The sequence below is a fragment of the Pseudopodoces humilis genome, chromosome 2 (assembly GCF_049639895.1).
Source record: "Pseudopodoces humilis isolate 2021_Gansu_Grassland_sample_001 chromosome 2, ASM4963989v1, whole genome shotgun sequence".
NCBI lineage: Eukaryota > Metazoa > Chordata > Aves > Passeriformes > Paridae > Pseudopodoces > Pseudopodoces humilis.
Genome location: NC_142201.1, coordinates 107971603 through 107995819, shown reverse-complemented (window position 1 = coordinate 107995819; position 24217 = coordinate 107971603). Strand labels below are relative to the sequence as shown.

General features: G+C 41.3%; 1 protein-coding gene across 2 annotated transcripts in view; it reads right to left on the bottom strand.

Annotated features, from left to right (window-relative positions):
* CADM2 (cell adhesion molecule 2) overlaps nt 1–13563 on the bottom strand; it is a 571255-nt gene extending 557692 nt beyond the window's left edge. For both annotated transcript variants that reach the window (XM_088051667.1, XM_014253512.2), the window contains exon 1: nt 12980–13563. In XM_088051667.1, coding sequence (XP_087907793.1) covers nt 12980–13040 — 61 coding nt within the window. In that variant the 5' untranslated portion in view covers nt 13041–13563. The remainder of the gene's footprint in view (nt 1–12979) is intronic.
* Between the last annotated feature and the right edge of the window lie 10654 nt (nt 13564–24217).

Below are 24217 nucleotides of genomic sequence, written 5' to 3'. Positions count from 1 at the left end.
AATATTCATTCAGAAATCTTCTGCACACCTCTACCCAATTACAGTTCGGAACACTTAATCTATTAACATAGCCCTTTTAAAAGTAAATAGTCTGCTAACCCATGCAAATTGAAACACTCTCTCCGAGATGCAATTCTGCAATAAAGTGCTAAGCACTGAAGTAATTCTGGCAGTGAGTTTTTATTAATAGTTTTTAACCATAAAAGTTATGGTTATAAATACTATACAAAGTCCATTAACACACAAAGCATAATAAAATGTGGCTCCTGCTTCAGAGCTAAGAATATTTGCTTGTTAGGAATAAAAAGGGATTTTTTTAAAATTCTTTGTGAATAGCAGTTGTTTTGAGTTTCATTCCTGTTTCCAAAAATAAATTGAAACATCTTTTGGTGATTTTCAAACATTGGAACTACTTCTGTGACATTAAAATCTCACAAAAATCAACATAAAATGAATTAATGCTTTTAACATTGGTAGATATGAATTTGCAGTTGTATGGGTATTATTTGGATATTTGACTAAATGTCCCATTTGCGTCAAGTAAAAGCATTTTTTGGTTGTGCACTATTAAGCATAAAGTACAAACCAAACTTTGTTTCAGATTCCACTCTGTTTTGCAGCACTTCAGAAGGAACAGGGGAAACAAATTCCCTGAAAAAGTGTTCTCACAGTCCTCCACACAGCTGCAGCTTATTTTTTATGTAATAAGTAATTACATGCTTAGAGCAAACACATTTCTAACTCTGACCTAGCCAGAGCACATTTTCATTTCTTTTTCAGTGCAGAAGTACATTTTCCCCTTATTTCTTCCATCTGTTCTTTCAACGTTTTAGTTTAAGCAGTGGTCAATGAGAGGCACTTGCTACCGAAGTGCTGCATACTGGAGTTGGATTCTAATTAGACATTTATTATTCTGCTGCAACATTAAACACTAATAAAACAAATCTATCTTGATCCTAGGCAGTGCATCATAATCTAGCTTCACTATTTCTTATTGCAGCATTAATGGCATTGAGACAAGACAGTGATTAAAAATTTATATTTTTTGTAAATGGAATGAAACTTAATAAATTGGTTTTCTTGTTTAATTAATTGTTGTTTATATACTGCTACTACAGAATTACAACAAATTTCTTCCAGCAATTATTGATGATCTCATTGTGAAGTTAGCAAATTAGTCCCAAAGTGTTTAAGAAACCAACAATGGAAAAGGATTAAAAATGTTCACACATCCAAACAAGCTAAACTGATTAGAACAAATAATCCTAAATATAACACCAAGAATAGAGTCTAAAAAGTTATTTGAATTAACTCCAAAGTCATTCAAACTGAAAATAAAACTATATCACCATGCTGAATAAAGCTACACCATTTGTTCAATGCAAAAGTTCTTTTCCATAAAGTATAAAGTGTTGTACTCTGCAATTATTAGCTGTTAAAGTAGAACTCTCAATGAAATCTGAAACAATAACTTCTTCTAACATTTAAGAAAGCTAAATTCATTTTTGAGAAGTAGTAGCCTGGTGTTCTCAGTCCATACTTAAGAATTCAGCTAAGCAACAAAGATGAAAGAACAGCACCACCTAGTTCTCTATTTAAAAGTTTTCAAATATCTTCATCCATTGATTTATTTTTGCAATCTAAATTCACATATGTGTGTGTATTCTGCAATAAAATCTGTCACGCTGCCACAGGAAACAATACTAACAAGTTTGTCAGGAGTTATTAAAGCATCTGATGTAGATGCTGTACAAGAGTACACTGTGAAAAAAAAAAAACAAAAAACAAACCCAAAACAACTTGCACATGCAAGAATGGCAGAGACTTGCAATAATACAAATCTTGTTCTGAAGCACCAGAAGCACTGGACGGATTGCTCATCTTTTCTTAATTCTACTCTTGGAACTATTTCCTTAATTTACCCAAAACATTGTACTCGTATTGATTCCCCTGTACAATAGCCTGACACTTTATAGCACACACACATGTTCCAGATACACAATACATATTCACAATACAGACATCCCCAGAGCCTCAGTAATGTGTTTAAACAACTTGTTGGCCAGCTGTTTCTCAGATACTCTTCTATTCTGCAAGCAGCAGAAGCCTTTCACAAATGAGGTAGATATTTCTGGACTGAAAGCTTTTGATGTGAAGAATTCCCCTTTTAGAGAATGAGTGGTGTGCACTGGGACAATCCAGAAGTTTACCAGGAGGCAAGAGCAGCACCCAAGAAGCTGCCTACTCCTACCATGCAAACATCTTACCCAAGCTGTAGTAGCATGGCTGCCAATGTTTAAATTTGATAAGCACCTTGCTACACATGAAGAGCACTTATTCCCTTTTTCTGGACATGCTAGATTTCCTACATCCTCACTCAGCTCAGGAGGACATAATAGAAGTGGAACTGTATTTCTGAAGACATCTTCTGTTATGACATTGATATTCATAAGTCAACTCCAATTTCTCATACATTTCACTGGATCTTTTCTGTAAGCTTCTTAATTGAAACAGCACAAGTGACATTGATACTTTGAGTATTCTGGGTAGTACTGCATTCTGCAGTGAAATGGCTTGTCTTGTGGCATAATAGAGAAAATGGGAGTTAACTGCACCTACAAAGTGCATTAGCTGCATTTGAATGAAATGTTCAAGTCAAACAATTGATTTCTCTTAACTCAGAATGAGGAAAATTAAATGGGGCTATGCTGAAATGCTCTCATGCAGTACATTTGTGCCAGTCTGTGTAAGTTCATCTCAGTTCGCAGATTTCCTATGGTGACTTTTGAAGTATTTTCAGCTCTCATATTTGCCCTGTCCTGCTTATGCCTGTAGGAAGTCTTCCTTGCTTTACTGATGCAAAAAAATCAGGTGAATGGACAAAAGAGACCGGAGCTTTATGACCACCCCTGTAAAAAAGCATCTGAAACTGGTGTCCCTGGCAGGAGGCAGGTTCCAGTGCCAGGGACTGACTCCCACTGGTTCTCCTCCTCACCTCTGTCAGTGAACATTTGAGGAAGGCAGAGAAGTAGTGGAAAGACAGCACTAATAATTAAAAATGAAACAAAAACAAATCACAAAAAAAAAAAAAATAAAAAAAAAGGAAAAGTAGTTCTAAGCCTCCTATCACATCCATCTCAGGTATTTTCTCCACAAAGTAGGAAGAAGGATGTCCTCTCACAGCTACTAGAGAATGCACGTCCCCTAAAATCTTGACTTGTTTAATTCCATTTCCTGTGGAGAGGAAGTGGGAAGTCAGAGCAGGAGACAGCTGAAAAATCCCACTGCATCCTGCAAACCTGCAGTCATACAGGGGTTTGCTCCAGCCTGGTCTTCAGAGATGTCTTGGTCTTTCACAGCAAAGGCTTCTGTGTTACCTCCAGAAGGGATGTTTTATTCCTAGAGAAATGAGCTGTCCCCATGCCCTGTCCTCCATCTACCCACATCCTCCGTGCCATCCATGGAGGCCACTTAGGCGCTGTCCTGGCACAGCTCGCGCCTTGCAGAATTGACACATCAGTGTAAACAGATTAGACAGGATCCAAATTTGAGGCCTTTATCCCCACAATCTTAAGAAAGCAAATCCCTCATGCATACAGAGCAGGGCTATTGCTGCTTCCCCACCATAAGCCTTGAGGCAGCAAGCAGAAGGAAAAAAAGAAACAAGTGGGTTTTTTTTTCTTGGCAGGTATCCTGGGCAGACAAGGCCTAGAGGGAGATTTCTCTGCATTCATCTGTGACCAGCCAGTCACATATTTTGATATTTATTTCTGAAGATATTTAGTTTCTAAAAAAAGTTCAGATGATAGGTTTTTAACAACCAATTAAAAGGAGAAAAAAAAAAAAAAAAGCCCATATTAATTCTAAACAAAAACTCTTCCTTTGTTTACTTGAAATGATAAAGACTACTAGAATCTGTTTTCCTGTTGGTATTTATGGTATATTTCAGTTTGCAATAGTCTAATGAACACTAAGTGCATCTGCACTCCCAAATCCTGTGGCACAGATACCACAGCAAATGAAGACTATCCTTTATAGCACATGTTCCACTGCCTTCTTTATCCAGATTTCCTGTTACTCCATTTTGCAATTTGCCATTGGATCAGGAAGAGAGAGTCCTTTTGTAGAACACAAGTATCACTTCTTTTTCTAAAATAAAAAAGCAGATCTGTACAAAATCTGGTATCTCTTTTTCTCAAAATTCAAAGTCAGCTTGAGAAATTCCACAATTCCATTGTTTTCAAAACCACTTCTCCTCCCCCCGGCCCCAGATATTGCTTCCACAAAATATATAAAAGCCTAGTCACTTAAACCAATGTTATATTCCAAGCTATTTTGAAATTACATTAATCTTATGTGCTAAGCATATGTGAAAGTCCCATTAATAATAAGTCTACAAGCCAGTGAGGTTTTTTATCTATCATAAATAAAAACAAATGGCCCATATATTTCTATTGATTATATGCTTTTCCAGTGGCTCCCAAATTCACCATTCAGAATGCAGCAAGGCAGCAACAATTTATAATATGCAAAACAAAGATGGCTTAGGAAGCTGAAAACATTTTAATTTTATTCTGGTCCAATTCTAAAATTCAGGCTTATTTTATGGGGAAAGTACTGAAATTATGTGAGCTTTGGACTATTCTTTAGGGAGTGAATGAGATTTATTCAGTCTAAGAACAGTATGAATTTTGCATTTTACACACCCAAAAGAAGCATTAATCAGAAGTTTGTAAACCACAAACTTCACATTTACTGAGGACAGATATGCCACATGCTTGACAAAAAAAAAGAAAAATCCATATAATAAGAATGGCAAATAGTTCTGAAGAAGATGGGCAAATAGTAAAGGTTCTAACCCATACTTAAATTATTTATACCCTGCCTGTGGTCCAAAACCACACCATCTTGACTGTGTTCATATGAGCAGTAGTCAGGATATGCCCTAAGTGTCAGACTGAGGGCTCCAGCCTTTAGAGAAAACACAGTCTTTAAAGCTAATTCACTGCTAATTTGGTTTTATACCAAAAGATGAGATACACTTTTTAAATATACAATGTCCTGTCAATTGTCCTACCTGATATTTAAGTTCTGAAAAGCTCCTCAGTGTTAGGGGTTGCCACTTTTGCTACAATTGGTTTTAAGTTAAAATTGAAGGGATTATTCCCTTTTGACTACACACATATAATTTGTCATTAACCACAATCATCACTGAACATTTGGCACTTCTGTCTTCCTCCATATCAATCCAAATCTCAACTATTTTTCGTAGTGTTAAAAGGCTACATGATACAAGCCTGAAGAACAGCATTAACATTATTAGAAACCTGCAATGGAAAAGTTAAAAAATTGTAAAGTTATGAGTAAACTGCAATGCCAAGAAGATGCTTCACATGTCATTTAAGAATCAGCATGTTAGTTTAAGGTTTCCTCCAAAAACAAGAAGTTCTTTCCTTCTCACTACTATTATCTTAGTTGTTAACAAAAAAAATTCATATGAATGGAATACTTCACTATATTATTTGATGACCTTTCACAGATTTGGGATACTTTGTTAATCCTTGATTAGTAATCAGTTTAATGAGTAATATTTCTAGACACTGCATTTATTCTCCAACTTACACAAAAACATCGAATTGCAGCCATTTGCATTTGAAGACATACAAAATCTCATTCAGTTGAAAAAAATTAAAGAGTGAAAATAAGTTTTTCCATTTATCAAATGAAGTCTCTATATAAACTGCAAATCAGTGGAGAATTCTTCACTGTTCTCCAGTGTACCACAATAAAGCACCAACTAGAATGTCAAGATTTAAACCATATAAAGACATATTAACACTCACAGAAGAAAAAAAATTTGAATACTTGAAAAGGGATAGATATAAAATTAACTTGATGCTAGAACACACTTTTTACAATCTTTTAATTAAAAGAATTTTGATTGCTTCTGCTTCAACTAGTACAGCTTTTCCCCTGGTTAGGGACTAACCAGAACAGCCTTCCTGCCTTATAGCATAGCAGGAATAAAAGCAGGTCAAGTTACACTGTTAATCCAGCAGATGTAGGTCAGTTTGGGATAAATATCGGAACAGACAGCAAATACCACAGTGCCCGTGCCTACTACAACTGCTGCTGTGAAGTAATTTGGTCTTACTCTCTTCAGAGCTGTCTGTCAGTGGCAGTTCTTGAATCTCCAGTGCTGAACTTCGGAAAAAATCAGAGTTTTAAGATTCCAATGGGTCTGTACAGCTGTGCTGCCTATTCAGCTTCTGCCAGAAGACGCAGCAATAATGCAGTGCATCATTTATTGATGATAAAGGTGTAACTGCATCTTCATAAGAGGTCACAGATTAATTCTGCATGTAGCAGCAGACTCTGGTTCCTTCACCTGAGGTTTATTAATTGAATTACCATGACTAGAACCATTGCTTGATTAATACTGTGGTATATATGAGGTTTAAAAAATCACCAGGATATTTTTTACCTCTAACATAAGAAAACAGTCTCCCCTGCACTGTCCTTCCCAACAAACCATTTACACACAGATGATGATAGAGGGAATACCAAAGCTATTTAAACAACCACCATACTGGATATGTGATGATACTGGATATGTGCTGTTTTATTGAAAAAACTGAAGCTTGCCAACTCCCTTCATAGAACAAAGGAAAAGCTTCAGAGTAGTTCAGGAATGTATCTCCAAATGAACAAAACTTACACAGCAAAATTCTCAGCTCCGAAAGAACTTTAGAGATCTGAATTGAGGAACACACTATAATTATTTTTCTGAAACTGAAGAGCAGCTGCCTATGGACAGTTAATAATATTTATCAGCTATTTAAGAAAAAAAAGGATAAATCTAAATTGAATATTATAAAGCAGAAAAAAAAAAAATAAATGCATGACTTGATAGTAATGCAAAACTATATTAAAATTGATTTGCTGCTACTTGAAATGCAAAAGTTGTAAAAGCACTCAAACTTTCCAAGAGCCATTCGATCAAACTAGAAAGCAGTAATCACAACTCAGCTCACTGTTGGGAGGAAACAGTCTTTCCCTCAAAAATCCCAAACTTGTCAAGACAGCAAAAGCATTCCTAAATAAGACTTACCAAGGTCCCAAGATCTCTATTTTGCAAATAAAAGGATAGCAAAGGATGCAAGTATGATTTTATTTTTCACACTTGCAGATTAAAGGAGAAGGAGATGGGACAATAGGTAGGCCACCTACATTGTTCACTAAACCCTCTGTGCTTGTTCCAAGTTTCACATGCTAAAAAGTCCTACACACCAAACTTCAGCATTAAAGGAGAGTACTGGAAGAACAGCTACACAGCCCCCAGTGTTTTGTCACTGAAATAAATGTTCTCTCCTTCTTTCAGCCCTCTCAGGATGCTATTACAATAGTGTCTTATGCATTTAAAGCACCCATCCTGATCTTAGTATGCATTAACATAAAAGAAACCACAAACATTTGGGCTTTTTCTTTAATTTTCACTTATAAAATGAAGGGAAAAGATCCTGAAATAGGTTCAGAAGGGAAAAAAAAAAAAGGGATAAAAACCCACAACATTAAGAACCTTTGCAAAGATACCAGTTTTGAAAATACTTAGTTCTTTCCAAAATGTTTTCATTATGGAGAAGAATAATTGTTCAAGGGCAAATTCCTGAGAGAAATCATGATTTTACAATTTATTCCTTGCCACTGGAACATGATATTTGCCTTTCTTCCTTTCAAACACACCTCAAAAACTCCTTGGGAAGAAGGGATATGCTCATTAAGATCATATTTAATATCGATGCAATCCCAGAGGATACACACACTAAACTGTGTCTAATAGTTTTACCATTCTGCATTTGTTTTAGGATGTGTACTTTAAAAAGCATGTCAGTAGCATTCTCTCTACAGAAGACCCTGCATTGTCTTGAGAAGGCCTAACTTTTGAGAGTTTCTGCCTGCTGTTCAACTCAATTAAAACAAAATTGAAGTAATCCTTCTTTCTCTTGGAGAAGGAATTAAGAGGACAATGACAACATCCCCTATTTCTACATTTTTAAGTGTTAGATGGGTAGGGAGTCGCTGTTCTAGCTCAGTCAACCACACTTTGGTTGGTTATAGAGCTGTTCTTTAGGCAAGCACCTGATGTCCATTGTCCACACCATCTATGACTGCTGTTACCAGTTACTTAACATTTGTAATGCACAAAAGAGAAAAAGGAGGAAAAAAAAGAAAAAAGAAAAACCACCTCAAAATCCAAGCTTCAATTTACATAGCAATATTAAAAGAAAAACTCCTATTAAGAGAATAATTCTTTGGTAGAAAGAGTAAGGGTAATCTCATTCAACACCTTTTGTCAATAGTAGGATGAGGCCAGAGGGATGAGAAAGCTAATTATGAGAACTAAGGCTTCTATAATAATAAACTATAACTTAGAGACATTTACAGTACATTATCATGGAATTGCAACTGACAAGTAAATTTAAAAGCAGAGGCAGATTGACTATTCTACATTTATGAAACAACATTTTTAAAAAAATAAGAGGAACAAAACTAACAGGAAAGTAGGCAAGAATTTTTTTCAGCAGAGGTTCTTCTGTTGATCAGTATTTCTGTGGAATTACTTCTTTGGTGACAAACTTCAAAACTATTTGCTGCTGATTTAATGGTAGAAGCTTGATAAATACTTTGAGTGCCAGAGGGACAAATATTTGAGTGAGTAATCCCTACTCATGTACTCCACAGGGAAGTAGTGGGACATCATCAGTGGGAATCTGGATTGTTTAGTTACTTCATGTTCTAAACCTGAACTGCTGTAGGATGACTATCAATGAGAAATCATCAAGAAATCAAGCAAAATAATTCATAAAATATGAACTAGCCTGAGAAATAAGCAGCTAATAAGCCTACCAAGCCTTGATTGATGGAAGTCATACCAAGACAGACACCATCAAGCAGAGTGAAAAATATTATGTTTCAACTTGCGTCTAAAATATTCCACACAGAGACTGTACAACAACTACTTCCTTTCATTATGTAATTGTGTATGCCCCCACAGTACCTACAGAATTAAAACTACATGCATTTGACTCGCTGTACACTGTATTAGCATATGAACACTTAGCTGTCAAGACAACCCCTGTGCAGGCAGCCTTGGGTTGCCAAGGTTTTGCTAACAGAAATCCAACTGAAAATTCAAAACAAAGTCTAAATACACAAGATATTGAGTAATGTGCAACAACTTCATCTTAAATCAGCTTAGACAATCTCATAAGTAGTCATATCCATGTTTGCCCAGGTTTGTTTGCAGGTTTTTTTTATTCTGCTTGCAACAGATCTGGGCTAACGAAAAGAGTCTCGCCCGCGAGCAGTTACCTGTCTTGGCTGATTTGTTGCATCAGTGACCACAGTTCCTGATAAATTAAAGAGTCCCTACATTATTTTCATTATTAGACAGGTTACAAGCATTTGAAGCATCTGAAGCAACCACACCGAGAAGATTTGCCCAGTGTTGGCAAAATCTTGGAAGTGGATCGTTTGCTCCCACACATGGCAGTATCCAGTGCCTTCTCAGAGCCAAGCACATTAAGGCATTAGATGCCATTTGCATTATCACACAGCAGGGGGCTACAGCAGCTACAATTCCAGGATAATCCGAACATGTGTCTGTATCCTATGAATCCAGTAGAACTATTTTTATTGTTACAGTTTCTCATGTGGCGACTCTTGACAATAGCGAGCTTACTCGTCAGATTGCAAAAAAACAGCTCAGATGAAGCACTTGAGTTATTCTAAAAACATGCTCCCCCTACAACTGTTAAAATTTGTCTAAGACTACATTCATGAAGTCAAAAGACAATCAGAATGAAAACAAAAACTAAACTAACTAACCCAAAAATGTAAGGCTGGCTGAAAACATAAATAACAGGTTAACCCCCTGGGACATCATTTAAGTACTCCAGGCTCATTACAGCGCACAAGTTAACAACAGCAGCGGCCAGAGATCCCACTCTTTTCACAGCAAACGCTGGAGAGGGCAGAGCAGATGAATACCGTCCCTGAACTCAGCTGACAAACTGCTTCCCAGCTCCACATGTTATTAGTCCCTCTCCCACCTCCATCACTCCCCTTTCACAGCAAGCAGTTGACACTGGGCTCTTTTACTTCTTGTTTGCCTCCTCTCTGAAGGGACTGCTTGCTGCTAATGCTATTCCATGCACAAGCTGAGAAGCATTATTCTATGTCCTCTTCCCTCAGCTGATGCTTCATCAATACTCAGGACAGATTCCTTAAGCAAGACTCTCCACAGATCTTGCCAGAAAGCCAAACTTTCATACAGGACACATGTCAGCTTGAGTCTTTGACACCATACCTTTAATTAGTTTCAGTTTCACCAACAGAAACCATCGGTAATTACAGTTCAGAAGTGCTTCAGATCCTCAGGACAAAGATGTTATTCCCATCAGATCTGACAGAAAAACCTGCATCTCCCATGGCCCACAAACAGAAAATTGGAGGAATCTAATAAATCCATTGAGCCACTTCACAGTACAGTTTGGGGAAGTAAATCAAGCCAACAGGAAAAGCTACTTTTAAATGCAGCTATTAAGCTATCAGCAAGAAATGTGTCTAATGGTGTGTCTGCTACTTCTGTCAAAATAAATGGCAGAGACTGAAAAAACAACATTTATGAAGAAGTTGCACTTTAAGGTGGACCGAAAGAATTTGATACTTTTGGATACAGTTGCCACTGAGGACAGCCTTATGGAATATATTTATTCATCTCCTCCATTCTCCTTTACCTTAAGAAACAAGGGTCAGAGAAATTACTTCCTCTCACTTCTGCCTGAGTGTTACAGGTTCTTTATATCTCCTAGAAAGAACACTCTGGTGAAGTGTGGTACACAGAGAGCCTAAGTATTCCTGATTGAAGTTTTTATCAGGAGCTGCAAAAATAATTGTACAAGAAACTGAAGGGAGGGGAGATGTTTTACACACGCAGAGGGCAAGCCGGGTAATGTGTTAAGCATCACTTTTCCCCATCTGCAAGGACAGGCCCAATCTGGTTATTTTCACACAGCCACAATCAGATTTGCACTACACCCCATTTCTTGCAACACGTTTTTTACCTTACGCAGTTCACAGAGTTACATTCTGCCTGGCACGCTCTCTAAACTGCAGTGAAAGACATCACTGTTTTTAATCACTGGTTTACTCTCAAAGCTGCGCCGCGCTGAATGCGGCTGATTGCATCTTAGGAAAGATCAAATCCTCCTCCAGCAGCAACCCCGATTTTATTGGTGACAGAAAGTCAGTCCAGAGGCTTCCCACCCCCAGCTCCGTTGCAGGGCAATGAATTGACAATTCACAGGGAAATGTAAAAGGCAGAGAGGAGCCAGCCCCCAGGTGCAGCGCGCCGCACATGCCCCCATAAATAATCCTGTATAGCACCAACACAGCAGCTCCTTGTGCGGTGACGTACCGGGCAACCCATAAACATCGGGAAAGAATACAAATAATCCGCCCGACGGACCCGTCCTTCGCACCTGCCCAGCGCACTCCCTTCTCCTCCCATTCCTTCTCGCGTCCTCGACTGGGAACTTCCCCGCGAGGTGGAGCGGGGGCACTGGGGGGGGTTTGGGAAATAGGGGTGTCGGGGAGTGAGGATCCCGTGTTCCGGGAACCCGGGCGGCTGCCTGTGCCCCCGCTCCGGGCTGCCAGCCGCCGCTCCCTCCGGAGAGATCGCCCGACACATGACGCAGCCATGTGAAACGCATTATATATTAAACTTGACGTGAAATGGCATGACGGAGGCGAGCGGGGGGAAAAAAAAATAAATAAAAGGGGAAAAAAAAACAATCTACAAGGCCACTTAGTTTAATCGACTCTTCGCTTCTCCCTCCCAAACCGAAACACCCCGCACGCCGAGCGAGGGAAGGGAAGGGAGATGCCCCGCCGGCCCCCCGCATCCTCCCGGAGGACCGGGGACCGCCAGCGAGTTGCAGCGGGGTGGCTCCCCGGGCCCCTCCGCACCCGCCGGGCCGCGGGGCCACCGCCCGCTCCCCGACCGCCGCCTCCCACCGTGGGGTCCCCGCCGGGCGGGGTGGCCGGGGGCCCATGCCGCCCTCCCGCCGCCGCCCTGGGGGCGAGGGGGAAAGTCCCGGCGGCAGCGCAGCGCGGGGGGGTCGGCTGGCGGCTCGGCTCCCGCTGGAGCGGGAGAGGGCTGGGGGAAGCTCCCCCGCAGGCGGCCGCGGCGGGCGGGCACCTCGCAGGGCTTCCCTGCGCGGCGGCCGCTCCATCCCACTTTGCCGGATAACGGGAACGAGGGGGAGCGGCGGCGGGGAGGAGGGAGAGGGGCATACATCCAGTCTGGAAACTAGCTGCAGGATGAGCCGCCTGGAGCAGGATGGCGAAGGGATCCGCCGCTGAACCCCCGGCTCATCCGATTACCCTACGTGCACATTTGATGCCTCACACACAGACACGCTCTCCCGGCGGCGGCGCAGCGAGGCGCGGACACCCCCCCATCCCGCCGCTCCCCGCCGGGGGGGCACGGCTGGAGCCCGCACGTTTCCCCGGGATGTTGTTGCAGCGCACACGCCGCTGCTGCGGCTGCACTCGCACTTTCGGGGGCACGTTCGCGGCGGGCGGGCGAGCGAGGAGGTGACGGCGAGTCGGGGGGCGGCTGCGGGGGTCGGCGAGCGGCTGGCGGCGGAGTGGGGGGCAGGTGGAGGAAGAAGCGCGGAGGGCGAAGGAGGGCGGGAAGAGGCTGAGGAGGGAGGGACAGGAAGGGTTAACAGCCGTGCGGCGCTTCAGCGCTGGATAGCGCTACCCGAGCGGGAGGCTGGGGGCGCACGGCGAGGGGGGGAGCTGGTCAGGAGTGGGAGGGGGGTGGAAATCTGGGATGCCCCGGGCCGCGGCGGTGCTCCCCCGGCGTCCCTCCCTCCCCGCGCGTGGGGCAGGGGTGGGGAGGAGGCGGTACCTTGTACGAGGATCCCGCAGAGGCTGTAGAAGCGCAGGAGCGCGCCGGGCTTCAGCCGCATCCTGGGGGCTCCCCTCGGGCTGGGTGGGCGCCAGGCACGCAGATCCGCAGCCTCCCGCCGCTCCGCTCTCCGGGCGCTTCCTTCCCCCCGCAGGAGCCGCCGCCGCCGCCGCCTCCGCCGCAGTGTCTCCCTCGCTGTATCCAGTGGGGTGAGGAGGAGGAGGAGGAGGAGGAGGAGGAGGACCAGGGTCGCGGGGGTGGATTGGGGAGGGAGGAGGAGGAGGAGGAGGAAAGAGCAGCTCTCTCCGCTGGCTCCGACGCTGCTGGGCAGGTTCAGGTTCCCACCGCGGAGCGGTGCCAGGTGCCCCCGCTGGTTCCCCTTGCCCGTGCCGGCGTGCCCGTCCGTCTGTCTGTCCGTCCGTCTCTCCGCTCGCCTGTGCCGGGCTGTCCCGTGCCGTGCCGTGCCACCGCGGGGCGGCGGAGGCGGGGAGGGGAGGATGCGCAGGGACCCCGCTCCCGCTCCGCTCCCGCTCCGCTCCAGCCGCTTCCCGGCGCGAGACACAAGGGCAACCTCCGCTCGCCAGGCTCCCCCGGCCCGGCCCCGCCCCCGCCCCTCATCCCGCCCCTTTCAGCGCCTGTCCCCGCCCACGGCCCCGCCCGCCCGCCACACCCCGGCCCACCCTGCGCCGAGGCCACGCCCCCTCTGTCTCTTTGACCGCGCCCCCGACGCCCAGGCCCCGCCCCTCAACCCCGGCCCGGCCCCTCAGAGCGGCGCGTGACTGGCGCGGGACGCTGCCCAATAGCCGCTGCCCGGAGTTGGTCGCCTGACCAATGAAGAGACGCGTTACAAAGCAAAGGGGCGAGCCCCGGGGCCAGGCCCGCCTCGCGCGCCGCTGAGTGACAGTCCGCCCGGGCCAATCGCGGGGAGCGGCGGCCTCGCGGCGGCGGCGCAGCCAATGGGCGGTGAGAGCGGCGGGGGCGGGGCGGGACCAGGCGCTGTCCAGGGCCGGTGCTGAAGCGGCGGTAGCGCCGGGCGGGAGCGCCGCGGGACGCGGGCTCGGCCGGCGGCTCTGCGTGGGACACGGCCCCTTCGGCCGGCCCTTGCCTAAATCAAACCCCTTCTCCTCCCTCTGCTTTTCCTCCCCGAAAACAGCGGATGAAAAAAGGGCTGGCTGCGTGTCCGTGCTCGTGGGAACGAATCCCGTGCAGGTGCCTTCACCGCGGCGGCGATGAGCTCGGTCCCCGAACAATGGCAATAAAGAACTTCCTGGACTTTTCGCGGTGTTTTCCGGACTCTGCGTGGCTTGCAGAAAGTTTTTTTTCCTTTGGAGGTTTTCTGGGGAGGGTTCAGCTCGTGGTCCGGAGTCGCTTATGTTCCGACAGATAAAGCAGTGTTCTGAGCGTCATGAGAAATGCAAGGAGGCAGGCAGGCACTCCAGCTTTGTGAGCTCGGTGTTTAGCACAGTATGCGCCACCTTTTGCACAAGCCTCTCAGTGAAATCCGAATGCCTGGGTTTGAATCTGCTGGATCTGTCTGTAAACACCCTGTGGAGGAATTTTGTTGCCTTATCCCATAGAAAGAAGGATTCCCCTGCACCCAAGTGCCTGTAATGACCAGATATTTCTCCAGTTCTGGTTCCATCCTTTTCCTATTGAGGTTTTCTCTCCAACATCATGCAGCATGTTTCCCACAGTAACTCTCTGAATTTCCACTTTGGTGTCCCAGCCTTTGACAGCAAAGAGCTTTGTGGAGATAAATAGTGAAATAGTCTTACCTACAGGAGAGGGAAGTTCTTTAAAAACTCATTTCTCTGGAGGGGGCATGGCCTCAGATTGTCAAGGAAGTGCAATCAGTTGTCAACTTCACCTTGAAGAGCCTGCACAGGAGTGGGATCAGAGAAGTTAAGCATTCTGTAGTCATATGGAGGCACTTTGTTCATTAGCAAGTGATGATTATGCCTGGCAGCAGTTGAAGCTGCATCATGATTTATACTGAGCTTTCCCAGTCTCCAAAGGATGCTCACATAAAATACAGAATCAAATTAAAGAATTACCTTTTAAAGTTCTAGCATTTGTATGGTTTGGTAGCAAAGGACCATCACATCATTTCCATGCCTTTGGAGAGTTAGGTTAACACTGTAGAGGATGTTGCACTTGGAATGTCCCCTAGGACAGGGAAACATTTGTAGTCTTGTCTCTAATGCATTAATAGATATTTCCTTTACTTGTTTTCTGGGTTTTTTAAAAATTTTTATTCATAGTAAAAAAAGCAGACAAAGGTTTTACAGTTGTTCTCTTAGGGTTCAGTGCAGGTGCAGCAGTAATGAATGGGGAATGATTATCAAAATATTTTAGAAGACTTACAAAAAGGATCAAGTCATCATTTTTAAGGCAGCCCTATAAATGTCAACAAATGTTGGCAGGGGTTTTTCCTTGGTTGGTGGCGGAGGAAATTAAAAAACCAATTCCACAAATCCTTCACTAAGGCAGGACTGTAATCCATCCTGAAGTGCTTTTGCATTAATTATGACAGCTGATAGCTCTGTACTTTTGGCAAGACATACTTTTGGTTGTAGTCTTGTTCCAGGAAACATTATAGGAAAGACACAAGAGTCTTCCTAGTTTAGTGATTAAAAGCTGTAGAAAGGTGGCACCTCTGGCAGGTGTAGGAACGAAGTGCCCGTGTACATCATGGGATTTTCAAGTCTTTGCCATATTAGTACACTTGGAAAAGCTGATCTGAGTGTTTAGAAACACCAACTGACCTTTTCTTCCTAGAATTCAGTGACATGGACATCATGTCATTCCCCATGTCAGGAACATAACCAAAAACACTGGTTCTTGCTGTTCTTTTCTGGTTCAGGTGGGTCTGAAATGAGCTAGCAATGTGTTGATAGAGAAAAAAAAGTTCCAAACAAAAGTCCCTGGGTTTTTTTATTAAATATATATCTGAAAAATGTATAATTAAAGTCATTACAACTGCCAGATACGATGTCATACTCCTCCTGATTAACTCAGCTGTGTTAATTTGATGGTTTCTGTAGGTACGGTAGCACTTCTTGTGACATCCAGTGGCAGCTGATATCTAAACCTAACACAGAACTTCGCAATTGGTCTGTGGAGCTGGAGCTCATGAGCAGCATGGCCAGAAGTTTCATTGCTTCCAGACCAAAAGAGCTATGGGGATTCTTCAGGAAACACACTTCAGAACAGAGTAAAGAGTAATACCCTAAAATACAGTAAGAGATACCACTGAAAATCAGATGCAGAAGGCAAGCATTTTATCAGAACTAGAAAAATGTTCTTCTGCATTATCCTGGTTTTCACCAAGGTGACATATACAAATATTCCTATGCACAAATATTCCTAATGCTAAACAAAGCAAAATAATTTAATGCCAATACATGATCCAGAAAGGGTCCTCAAGTATTTCCTCTCACTTAATTGGTAAATAAAATGTTCCCCAATTTATCATAAAATCACCCCAAGACAACAGCTAAACTTCACCTTTTCTAAATGGAGCCACCTCTAGAGTTTGCCTTGAAAGACAAGCAAAATCTGAAGGGATAATCATGTTTTCTTAACAATGCTCCTTGATAGCATCATTGGTCAGTGATTAGGGAGGGGAAACCCAAGGAAAACATCTATTTGGAAAAATAGTATGGTTTTATCAAATACATCAAAGGTGGAAGATGTATACACAATTTATGAAGAGAGAAATTTCCAGTGTTACAAGCTGGGAAACAGCTCTATAAACAATTGTTCTGTGCTATGTCCTATAATATATATTTTAAAGTAATTTTTTTTAAAATTTAGAGGGTAGGGAAGAAGTCATCAAAATATGGTTGCAGACTACCAAAACCAGCTAAAAAAGCCCCACAGGAAATAAGGAGAAGGCAAGCTGCTAGTGACAGAAGTTAGAGACAGATTCTATCCTGAGTTGCAGAACTGCTAATCACTCAGGCACTTAAAACAGCAGTTTGGAAAGTGAGATTTATTTACACAGCCCAGTGAAAAATATATATAAGAAAACCTCACTGCAGCTGCCCCCTAGCCTTGAAGAAATCTCTGGCTGTATAGCAGCCTCTTGCAGTAGTCTTTAATAAGTGCTTAATGCTTCTGTTTGCCCCACCACACCTGAAGGTGGCTTCCCTCATGCGGAGGGTCCCTAGATCCAGGAGGGATCACAAAAAGTGCATTTCCCCACCCAGTGCACCATTCCTGGCCTATGTGGAAATCAGAGCACCAGAGTTCATCACTGGAGTCTGTGCATTTCCCTTTTGCACTGCCCTTACCATCTTTCAGCAGCTGCAGCAGAAGGGTTGGGGTTTTGTTTGCTTTTGTTGCTCTTTGGGGCGAGAAATTTTGAGTGGTTGAGGTAAGTCGCTGTTGTTTTTAATGGTTTGGCTTTGGTGGAAGCTGATTACTAAAAAAAAAAGAAAACCCAGATAACATTTACTTACCAGATGCCAGGAAAAATGCAATGCTTTGAACAAATACTGTAACTACTAATTTAGTTAAATCTATCCAACTGTGAAAATATATTGGCGTGAATAAAAATATATAGACATGAAACGCATTGCACTTTTTTTTTTCTGTTTGAAAAAAAAAATTGGCTTTAGTAAAGAGCAATTGAAGTTTGAAAATATGCTCCAGAGAAGAAATGTGTTCATTTCCATAAAACATATTGGTGTGTAAATATACAGAATGTATCAGTTCCAGAGCAATATTATGAATTCAGTGAAATTTTGTTCTGTGTTAAGTTAGTAAGATGAAGCAAGTAAAAGGAATTGCATGCTGTGAATACTACATATAAAATATGTGTGGGATGAAGTCCCATTTATAAAGCAATTATAAATGTGAGATATTTCGCAGACTTTTGGAGAAGAAAAAAGTCTATAAAACAACCCTGTCAATGCAATGCCAATGCAAAGTAAACCAAGGTCAAAGCTCACTGGTATCATTCTCATTGAAAAATACCTAATCTACATTTTGAGTTGGTGAATATAATTGCGGAAGAGAATTACCAATGATGAGTGGAAGCAGAATTATCTTATTCATTACCTGACCTCTCATCCATATAATTTGTGGAATGAAGACACAGAAAAAATGGTGCTGCTAACATGATTCTCCATATATTCTAGTTAGGTCTCCCACTTCAGTGTTGGATAATTAGCAGAAGTGTGTGCTTTCCTACACCTTCTAACCCTCAGCCAAGAACCAGCTACTTGAAGAAATGTTCATTCCCTATCCACAAAGACAGAAATGGGAAGTTATACAACTTTAACAGCTTTTGTAACATTATTTCCTGGATTATTTTTAAAATATTCCAGCCATACTGTGGAATCCAGAGGGTGGCTGGACACTGTAACCCCAGGGCAGTGGTCACAACATCAAGCCTGACAGAACTCAAGAAGCATTTGAACAAGTCTCTCAGGCACCTGGTGTGACATTTCGGGTGTCCTGTGCAGGGTCGGGAGTTGGATTTGATGACCCTGATGGTACCCTTCCAACTCAGCATATTCTCTGATTTTCTGATTCTATGATCCTTCCAATGCAGGATGTTCTCCAGGTAATGCATGTTACAGTTGGCCATAAAAACATATTCATGCATGGAATTAAATAGACACTCATTGTGTTTTAAATGTGTTGAACAGATTTACATATAGTTTAGAATACATCCCAGCTAACCTCTTTGGAATATGTATTTATCCAACTATCTAATTGTTTTTTTCCTAATATTTTGTAATTTTGAATTTATTTGCCTTTTATTACTTATGCAGAGATTATGTGATGCATTGCACAAAACCTCTCTTGCACTCAGCTGAAATGACAAAAAAGTATTCAAAAACTCAGTGCTCAGTGAGAAGGGAGCTGGTCCTTCTGTAGAACATCATGTCATCCGTTTTACTTTCTGAAGAACAGCTTCGATTACTGACACCAGTACAATGATTTTCTCACATGTTCTGATAATATAAAGGAGCCTCCAGACATTTAGATCCAGCATTTGAGTTTTTTCAGACTAAGATTTTCACATTAGTGCATCCTATATTGAAAATGTTTTCAAATACAAGTCAAAGTATTTTAAGTCATCCAGAGTAAGACTCATAGAATTGAACAAATACATCAGTTTGCCTGTACTAAAGACTACTAAAATATTTGTTCAAGCACATCCATGCTTTTTAAAGCAAGACTAAGAATTCAGAGGACCTTTCTGAAAAGAGCATTTCTTTTGTTGTCTCTACGAAAATTGGCCCACAGCATAAGCCTCAGGGAAATATAAAAATGCACACAACTGACTTTAAAGATTACAGCCTTTATTATTTCTATGTATTCTGTCTCTGTTCAACAGTCTCCTAAGAATTGGATGATCTAGCAGTGAAATACCTACATATATTATGGGTTTATATACTATATTATATATTTATATATTATATACTGGATTACCAGTGCTCTTTCCAGCAATGGATAAGAATGAGATTGTAATTCTGTCAGATGGGTGGTGTTAGATAAAACAATTAGGAGCAGAAAGAGCAGACTCTTCTTGACCTGTGTCTAACCAGCTCTGATGCCACAGTCATCCTTATTGAAGGCTTGCTATACTGTGTCTGGGCATCACACCAAAGAAACCAGAGAATATGAGAAATTTTGTGCTCCAGTTTTTGCTCTTCATTTCATGGATGCTGAGGTCATTGTTAACCCATAATGGTCCCATTCACCTGGGGTCTCCACCCACACCTGTGGTCTCAGGAGTTCTGTATAAGCTGAGCTCTGTATAAGAGTGCATGTCTCTAGCTTAGTCCTACTCCTATTTGGTTTTGGAATCCTTTGAGCCAGATTTCGATTGATTGCTTGATCCTGTGACCCCTGATCCTAACCTTGGCCTTTGCTGTGTGATCTCTGACCTGCTCCAGTGCTGTGACGTTGCCTTATGGCCTGGACTCCTGGCTGGGCTTTGCTATAAGCTCTGGGTCTGTCCTTGCTTCAGCACTGTGAGACCGGGCTGTGGGTGCTGAGTCCTCTGTCCTCCTGTTGTTCCTGGCTCACCTTTCCTCAGGAAGCAGCCCTGCTCTCGTTAATTCACAGTAGATGTAGTCTGAGAGACCACAGTTCCCAAGGAGTTGGAAACAGATCCAGGTCTTTGGTTTCAGAGATTTGTGTCGTCTTTTGATCTGATGACGCTAGGCAGAATCAAAAGGATGTCATGTGGTACAAAAAGAAAAAAAAAGAACAGAGGAAAAATCCACAAGGGAGGAAGGTAAGATATATTCAGACAAATTATTTTGGGACACTAGTTCTAGAAAAGGTACAGGTGTGATGGAAGGTCAGGGTAAAATTAGGACTTAAAATTATAGGTTGAATGGATGGAAAAGGCTGGCATAACACTGAGGTTGAAGTCTGAGGGAAGATAAATTGTTAGCAGGGAAAACCAAAGTGATGAGAACATGGTGAGACCCCAGAATGGAAGGAGTTTGTGGTCATCCAGGTGAGGAATTTAAGACCAGCAGATTATATGGGAAATAAGAAGGATAAAATAAATCTGAAGAGAGCAAAGCTTCAAGGAGGAACTTGGATTCCTTGAGCCCAGAAAATGGACTGGGGACATACAGGATGAGGAGCATGAAAACAAGTAACAAAGGGAAACTGTGTGGTGATGAAAAATCTGAAAATAAAGTCCAACAGTAAAAAAGATGAGATCAGAAAAAAGAAGACATAAAGCATAGAAAGAAAAATTCAAGATTTAAGTAGAACGACTTACACAGTTGAGAAGCCAGAGGAATGGAAAGGGGAATGATAAAGGTAGCACTGGTAGATGAGACAGACAATGATTAAAACAAAATTTCAGGCTTTAAACCAAAGGAAGAAATGTCGGTACCCAAATTGTTTTGCAGGGCCTGAAACACGCTGTATCTCACTTTCATAATGAATCTGCTTTTAGTTAATATCTGAATAAATATCAAAATATACATGATAAAATATTTATGAAGTTACTGTCTCCTCTAGGAAGCAGTAATTTTTCTATACTACTCCCTAAGTGATGAGCTCAAATTAAAAGATGTCAGGTGGTTTTAAAGACTTTATGCCTTCTGCTGATCTGCATGGAAGTCAGTGTGATAACATTTTTCTCCTTCATTCTCTTCCATAAATTTCAGGGAAATACATACATTTACTATATGTAAGAGTCTTACATTTAGGAGATGGTCAAAATGAAATAAATTAACTTCTTAGTTATACAAACTTTATGTTGCTTTTGAATTTTTATATGATCAACCAAAACCGCCTGGCAGCTCTTCCGTTTTCCTCCGTGCCTTGTCCATCTGTTGTCCTGTTCTATCCCTCCTCCACATAACACAAAGCCTTGGGCTCCATCAGCCCAAGAAGAGGCCCTGGAGGTGATTCATAGGTTTGGGGAGAAGGAAGACACCAATAGATAAAATCTTTAGGAAAATCAGAAAATATGTATTCAATATGGCAGAGGTCTGAAAGAAGAGGAAAAGACAGCCTCTGAGTAACTAAATGAGACCTCTGAGAATTGGATTATGTTCCACTATGCCTCAGAGTTCCTCTCTGATGTTAGGTAAGTCACTCAGACCAAATGTTTTTACAGTGCTAATAAATTGATATTAATGCTCATTTTCTCAGCTCTCAGCTTCATACCAGAGTCTTATCTGCAGAAATGTGAAGTACTGCAGACATCCTAAAGCCGGTGTGAACTGGACTACGAACAGCCAGAGCTGTATAATGAAAATTGGCCACTTGGAATTAGTGGTTACCTTTGACATTAATCTTAATTAAATACTTCATTATAATGTATCAGCAGAACGTGGACAAATTAAAGTTGCATAGGCAATTCTGAATCCTGGTATTTCTTAAGTCTTTGATTTTTCAATTTTAGTGACGTTAATATGGCTTTGTATATCTATTGGTCATTTATTAGGATTTAGTTATTTACTTTTTTTTTTTAATTAGCTCACTAGCTTTGATGTAGTTACTCTTCTGAAATATTTGCCTAACACTTTAAATCTGTTATACCTCAGAAATGTAATCATCATGAATGAAGTCAGTGAAAATTCCAGGATTTTTTTTTTTTACCCTGAAGAGTGTGAATCTCTTGTATTAAGACAATAAATCACAAATGAACACTGACATTATGACTACTAAGATAAATAATGACTGACATTGCTACTTGGTTTTGGCTCAAACTGTGGAACTGACTTCACCTGTCTTCAGAAGAAAATTAGTGGAAATCTACTGGAAAAGAAGTAAACCAGAAGGAATTATGCAAAATACAACAACCTGTCAGTCTGTTAAACTGCTGTTTCAGAGTAGGTGAGAGGAGTTTGTTACTGTAATTGCTACATTATTTTGCATGTAAATAAACCTTTGTTTTTGTTTTTGTTTTTTTTTGAGGCTGAACAATGCCATTCATGATCGCGTTGAAATGTGAATCACAGAAATCTATGGAATCCAAACATATATAAGTTTTCTAGCTTTATTTATTATGAAGTGTGGTTCTAGACCTGCTAATACGTTGTTTAATGAACGTGGCATATTAAGAAGAGAACACAGCATAGTTTTTAATGCTTCTAAAACATAACAGTGCAGGAAAGAGTTTTATTATATAATTTGCCATTGTGATACAGGACGATTGAATCACAGTTTACTCCTAGGTGAAAAAACAGAATTGAGAATTTTTAAAAAGTGAATGTTACACTACCTGCAGCTATAAAATACTATAATATAGAAGATTTAATGGATTAGCATCCAAAATTCAAGTTTCTAAAGCAGTGAGATGCAAGAGTTATAAAGGAACATATTTATGACAGAGGAGCAGAAGAAACTATAAAAAGGTTTTCAAGGTGCTTGTACTTGTTAAAGCAAATTTAAATTCTCTGACAATCACAAAATCGGTTTTTGGCAAGTGCATTTGGTTGCCATTAATACTTCAGCTGTTAGAAGACAGTACTAACTTTAAAATAATGACATATAAAGTCAGATTTTTGATTCTTATGGCTCTAAATTATGGGTCCTGAATTTTTTTTTAAATAATCTCAGGACGGTGTTGTAGCTTGTTAGTAGTTTTTTCAGTGTCAGATGATAAGATTAGAATGAGCTGAAAATTATCTCTTGCTAGAGGCTGTGTATGGAAATAGTGGTAAGTGGGAACACATACAAAATGTCATTTAAAAAATTCTTCTGTATTTTAGTTGTCTGAAACTTTTCACTTACAAAAGAAATTTAGCTGTGCCTGAATTAATTGGATTAAACTATGTCTCATTTTTTTTAAAATCAGAATGATTTTTGTAACACCAAACTATAGAAAATCACTAAACACAACTATACTGTGTGTGTACCCTCAGTTTTTCCTGTGGAAGTACAAAGACTGAAATTAGCAAATGCTATCTGAGCAGCAGGCAATCCACTGGAGGCTGGTTGCTTGCCTACAGCAGAACTCAATTTGATTTGCTCCGTATTTATAGCTTTTGCATTTTACTGAGGTCAAAAAAGGTTAATTAAATAATTTCAATATTTCACTTTAACACTATACAATAACTATTTACTATATAAAAGGTAAGTTGGAGAAGAAAACTAAGAAACTTTATGTTCAGTTCTTATGTTCTGTTAAAACATCTTTTATGTGTGGAAAATAGAAGGCAAGAATGGATACTTTTCCAATATTCATACTCCAAGTATAGCTTGATGCTTGAAAATGCTTAATCACATCAAAACTAATTATCACTATAACATCATTAAATACATACTTATCATTTAAAAAAATAATTATTTTTATTTCAGATATTTAACGAGGATTAAACTGATGGAGTAGGGATTCTCTTTGTCTTCCATCATGGTTTCACATACATTTCCAAAAGTGACAATGGATTGTGAATGGGAATGAAGTTTAGTAAATGACTCCTCGGAATCTGGGATGATGGGATACATTCCTTTTGTGACTCCTGTTTGCAAGCATACTCTGAGGATGTTAACAAAATACATCAGACCAAGACCAAAATCTCTGTTGTTTCAAGATGACCCTAAAGACTCTGTAAGTGGAGGCACCAGAACAATCTGGGACAGCTGCTAAGCAAATATATTTTCCTGTAGCTGCTAGGTCCAGTTTTCTCTCCGAAAGAGAGAAAAGCATGTTCATGAAGTTCCTGGCCTTCACAGCCAAATACTTACAAAAGCATAACTTTTGATCGAAGTTTATGTGTAGGTTATCACATCCAGCAGGTT